At 43.9% G+C, this 5,658-nt stretch overlaps 1 protein-coding gene and 1 long non-coding RNA gene across 2 annotated transcripts in view; one reads left to right on the top strand and one right to left on the bottom strand.

Moving 5' to 3' along the window:
- Nucleotides 1–4,430, bottom strand: part of zfc3h1 (zinc finger C3H1-type containing) — a 27,484-nt gene extending 23,054 nt beyond the window's left edge. Inside the window, exon 1 of the mRNA XM_087312590.1 lies at nucleotides 4,007–4,430. Coding sequence (XP_087168716.1) covers nucleotides 4,007–4,391 — 385 coding nt within the window. The 5' untranslated portion in view covers nucleotides 4,392–4,430. The remainder of the gene's footprint in view (nucleotides 1–4,006) is intronic.
- Nucleotides 2,145–5,448, top strand: LOC147837910 (uncharacterized). Its single transcript, XR_015526870.2, has 3 exons — nucleotides 2,145–2,870; nucleotides 3,547–4,602; nucleotides 4,682–5,448. It is a non-coding gene; the product is annotated as an uncharacterized LOC147837910 (long non-coding RNA).
- The last annotated feature ends 210 nt before the right edge of the window (nucleotides 5,449–5,658 follow it).

Below are 5,658 nucleotides of genomic sequence, written 5' to 3'. Positions count from 1 at the left end.
AGATATGAGAGTGGAATATGTGTTAGCTCAGTGAAGTTATCTGGAATATCCTCAATAAGACTTGTATATGTGTCCTTTATATAGATATAGATTTCCGTTAATATGGAAAACGAGTGCATGTTTTTACCAAGTATAATATTGGATGCGTGTGTGTGTGTGTGTGTAAAACACTGATTAGCACAGATGATTATGGGTTTTCCTCTACAGTTGTTCCTCCGCCGTGTTCAGAGCATCATTACGGCTGTTTTACGCTGTAACTGACGTGGTTCAAGCGACGGATCTGCCACAGAGAAACTAGTTTTGGGAATCGCCCGTCTCTACATCGCTCTTTTCCTAACCGATGCACTGTACTATGGCAGTTTAGCTGTGAGTTACGTCTGTTTGAGAAACACACCCCTGATGCTCTGCTTCTACAGTACCGGTTCTGCTCTACATGGACCGCTTCTTATGCTGTGTAGTCAGTGAGGAACTCTGCTGTGTGCCGGCGCTCAGCCGCGCGTCTCCTCTGCTAAAGCGGCGGAGGGAAATATGGGTCGGGGGCGATTTGTTGATTTGTTTTTCAGTTTTGTGCAAAAATGCTTAAATATAAAGAATTACAAGTATTGAATACAGTGGCTCTCAAACTTCTTGCACCAAGTGCCACATCAAAAAACTAGCATTGAAATAAAGCAGCACATTTGGCCAAATTAAGCAGCTACAGCACTGAACAGTTCGAAAACCAGGCGTATTCATATTTATACAGTTTAACAACTTGACCACGAGACTCGCAGAGCGACATCGTTTTCATCTGGGTGCGCCTGGAAGACGCGAGCGCGGCGTGCTGCAGTTCCTACTCATTTTACTAGCCTGTGGGTTACATTTAGATGCTCAAGAGATCGAGATGTAACAAGAGAATGCGGGCATTTATCCAAATAAATGATTGTTCAGACCCGGATAATAAATAAAATGGAAAAGATTAATCATTTTCTGTGCGGCCCGGTATTTATAGATCTGTGGCCCGAGGGTTGGGGAGCACTGCTCTAGCGCATGTCTGCTCTGCAAGCACCACACACCTCTATCTCTAGTTCTGCCTCATTTGGTTTGATTTTTAGCAGCTGATGACGCTATATCTGACGCTATATCTGACACTATATCTGACACTATATCTGACACTATATCTGACGCAATATCTGACGCTATATCTGACGCTATATCTGACGCTATATCTGACGCTATATCTGACGCTATATCTGACACTATATCTGACACTATATCTGACGCAATATCTGACGCTATATCTGACGCTATATCTGACGCTATATCTGACGCTATATCTGACGCTATATCTGACGCAATATCTGACGCTATATCTGACGCTATATCTGACGCTATATCTGACGCTATATCTGACGCTATATCTGACGCTATATCTGACGCTATATCTGACGCTATATCTGACGCTATATCTGACGCAATATCTGACGCTATATCTGACGCTATATCTGACGCTATATCTGACGCAATATCTGACGCAATATCTGACGCAATATCTGACGCTATATCTGACGCTATATCTGACGCTATATCTGACGCTATATCTGACGCTATATCTGACGCTATATCTGACGCTATATCTGACGCAATATCTGACGCAATATCTGACGCAATATCTGACGCTATATCTGACGCTATATCTGACGCTATATCTGACGCAATATCTGACGCAATATCTGACGCTATATCTGACGCTATATCTGACGCTATATCTGACGCTATATCTGACGCTATATCTGACGCAATATCTGACGCTATATCTGACGCTATATCTGACGCTATATCTGACGCTATATCTGACGCTATATCTGACGCTATATCTGACGCTATATCTGACGCTATATCTGACGCTATATCTGACGCTATATCTGACGCAATATCTGACGCTATATCTGACGCTATATCTGACGCTATATCTGACGCTATATCTGACGCAATATCTGACGCTATATCTGACGCTATATCTGACGCTATATCTGACGCTATATCTGACGCTATATCTGACGCAATATCTGACGCTATATCTGACGCTATATCTGACGCTATATCTGACGCTATATCTGACGCTATATCTGACGCTATATCTGACGCTATATCTGACGCTATATCTGACGCTATATCTGACGCTATATCTGACACTATATGACGAGATGCACTAGAGTAAACATTCTAAGCACAGCGCGTTGATCGTAGGCTTCAGAGAACAGCTAGTGCTGATCACATCGGTGTAATCGAACGCATCAAATGATTAAAATTGTATTCATTTTTTTAGAAGTAAACCTGCGCAGCACTAGTGCTACACACACCACAATTTGAGAACCCCTGATTTAATAAAGTGTGTGAACAGCAGCAGACTGAGAGTCTTCCAGCTGAAGCGTGAGACTGAACTCCACTACTGAGAGATCACTGACACCTGAGAAACTTCACTGAGACTGAGGAGGAGCACACGGGTTAAAACCGTCTGCTATACAGTGGCTGAGACGTGTGTAAGATCTGTTTATTTACTCTGTTGTTTTCAGGACAGCAGCATGTCCAGCTGAATACACACACAGATGCTGCTTTAAACTAAACTGATCTGAGATTGACAGACTAATGAAGTCAGCAGAAGATAATGACTGATCTCCATTATACAGCCGGACATGTTCACTGCTCCACAACATGTCAAATGTTTCTCAGATTAACATATATTGCGTAGAGAATGAGCAGTGAGCACAACAGCGTGATATTTACATCATATCAGGGTTATCATGCTGCCAGTCTCACACCGGCCCAGGGCTGGGTCAGGCTCTAGAGCAGGGGTCTCAAACTCGCGGCCCGCGGGCCATTTGCGGCCCTCAGTGCAATATTTTGTGGCCCGCGCCGACCGCTGTACTCTGACAGAATCAGCGGAGCGGGGAGAGAGAGCGCTTCCAGCTCCGCTGATTCTATCCGTACACAGCGGTCACTGGCATTCCCCGTCCGCCGTGTAAACAAAGGAGCGGGGATGCCGGTGACGTCACCACGCACCCCGCCCCTTTGTTAGACGCTGTGACGGGCGGGAAGAACCAAGGTAAGCTGTTCCCGCCCCTGCCTGCCACTCAGCTACATCCTTATATATATTATAGGTAGATACAGACTGGTACAGACTGATGTGACTGGAGTGGGGTGGGGGTGTTTTATTTATACATATATACGCCTTTTTTTTAGGTGAGGGAATGGAAGTTTTGAGTGAGTTCCCCCACTTTTTTCCCTAGGACTAGGCCTTTTTGGGAGCACATATTTGTGTGAGAAGTTTTTCTCCACCTTGAACTTCAATAAGTCAAAGTACAGGTCTAGACTTAATGATGATCATCTTCAAGCCATACTGAGGGTCTCAACTGCTTCCGCTCTAAAGCCAAATGTGGTTCAGATTTGTGAGAAGAAGCGCTGTCAAGTCTCTGGCAGTAAGGAGTAGGCAAAAGATGCCATGTTCAGAAGAACTGTTCATAATCTTCACTCAATGTTCTATTAATGTTCAGGACACTTCATGTTCAGAAGAAATAATTAAAACAGTTAATAATGACATTTGAGGACTTTTTTTTTGTAAAATCCCTTATGCGGCCCAGCCTCACCCAGACTTTGCCTCCTGCGGCCCCCAGGTAAATTGAGTTTGAGACCCCTGCTCTAGAGCATCTGATTGGTCAGGAGATCTGATGAGAAGCTGAAGTACGAGGTGACGTGAGCAAATATCGAGGCCTGTTTAGGCGGAAGTGACTAAACTGCAAACTTTAGATGTTTACATCAGGTTTACATCTTGTACGTGTGAATGTGAAGACTCTGGATGACGGAGATCCAGCAGACCGACATCTACACTGATTATCTGAGTCTTCACGGGATGTTTAGGGAGAAGCTCTGCCTGTGTGAGTGTGAACCCCCGTCATGCACTGCTGCTGCACACACTGAGCTACTCTACTGATGATCTACAGATCTACAGCTGGCTGTATGTAAAGGATACGCGGTTTCCTGCCGGGGGAGTCTGTCCGGTGGTTCTCCGGGAAGCGCTGCTGCCAGTCCCGGGGCGGCCAGTCCTGCGGCCGCTGAGCGCGGTACCTGAAGCGGCCCGTGAGCGCTGCGTGACTGCGCTCCCAGAAGCCGGAGCGCGGCGCGGACTCGAAGGCCTGCCGGAGCTCGCAGGGGAAGGCCGGGTGCGGGTGCGGAGGCCTCGGCGGCCCCGCGGCGCTGCCTATCACCGGCCCCGGCAGACGCGCTCTCCGGTAGGGGCGGCAGGGCCGGGGCCGCCGCGGGGGTCTCGCGTTCTGCTGCTGCGGCTCATCGTCGAAGATTTCTCCGTCCTCCAGCTCCTCCCCTTGGGGAGAAGCGCAACTCGGGTTCGACTCCATTAGCGATCACAGCCGTTACCGACAGCTCATGCTGGCTCTGATCCGCCTCAGGAAGCAGCTTTCTGCAGAATCACGCACATCCGGGCTCCTGCCGCTGAAGTCTCGCGAGAAAGATGTTTTTTTATTATAACATTTAAACAGTACAAAACTAAACATGCCAGGGGATAAACATAAATCAAATATACATATGTAATAATCAAATACATGCATTGTAAATTCACAAAGTTTTAAAGTGTGTAGGGCTTTCTTATTTAGAGAGTCTCTGATACTAATATATACGCATAATTCAGTCATCAACACATTAAAGTTGGGTTTCCTATTGGTAAATTTACATTTATGAATGTAGAATTTTGTTAGCAAAATAATTAAATTAATTAAATAAAAACAATTATCCTCTTGAATAGGGTTCATGGAAATGCCAAACAGTGAATTTTCCCACAATGATAGAGCTTTATAACACTGCCATTTGTTATTAATAAACTCTTGCACCTCACTCCATCAGTTGACTGAGTATGAAATAAGTGTACCGCAGTCTCCTCATATTCATGACAAAAACACAATTTACATCAATCCCACTTTACATTTTTGTAGATAATGTTTTGCTGGATAAAATCTGTGGAGAAGTTTGTAAGATTTTCCTTTAATTTTATTTCTAGCATGGTATTTCTGTGGTAACAGCCACACTTTTCCCAGCAAATCAGTTGATCCTTTAATTAAGACATCCAAAAGGATTGAATATAAGGTACAGTAATAAGTTCTCTTTGGAAAAAGGTATGTATAGCCTTATTATTACTCTTGGTGTATATATTAAAACAGGTTTTGCCCACATATGATTTAGTGATATCAAAAGCATGAAGATGACTAATACCTCTAAATAACACATGGACTGAAGGAATTGAACTAATAACAGGTGAAAACTCTTGTTGGGTAATTGAGATTTTGTAATAAGAGAGGAATTCATTGTAAGAAAAGAGTACACCTTATTTATTATTTAACTGACTAACTAGATTCATTTTGTTTTCAAACCAATCATTAAAAAAAGAGATTTGCGCTTGTATATGTTTCTATTATTCCAGATGAAATAGCCATGTGGGGAGAAACTATGCTTATACATTTGTCTGTGGAAGGCAGATCATTTAACTGGGATTTTGTCTATATTATAATTAGCGAGAAAGACGCTTAAAGCTAGAAGACAGACATAGATATATATCTACGGAAGAGAGACAGCTGCGGCCGGAGATTTATTAAATTACCATTAGCTGTATGT

The sequence above is a fragment of the Danio rerio genome, chromosome 25 (genome assembly GCF_052040795.2).
Source record: "Danio rerio strain M-AB ecotype USA chromosome 25, GRCz13ab, whole genome shotgun sequence".
Classification (NCBI taxonomy): Eukaryota; Metazoa; Chordata; class Actinopteri; order Cypriniformes; family Danionidae; genus Danio; species Danio rerio.
Note: the sequence above shows the minus strand (reverse complement) of the source record. Positions and strands in the feature narration are given on the sequence as shown.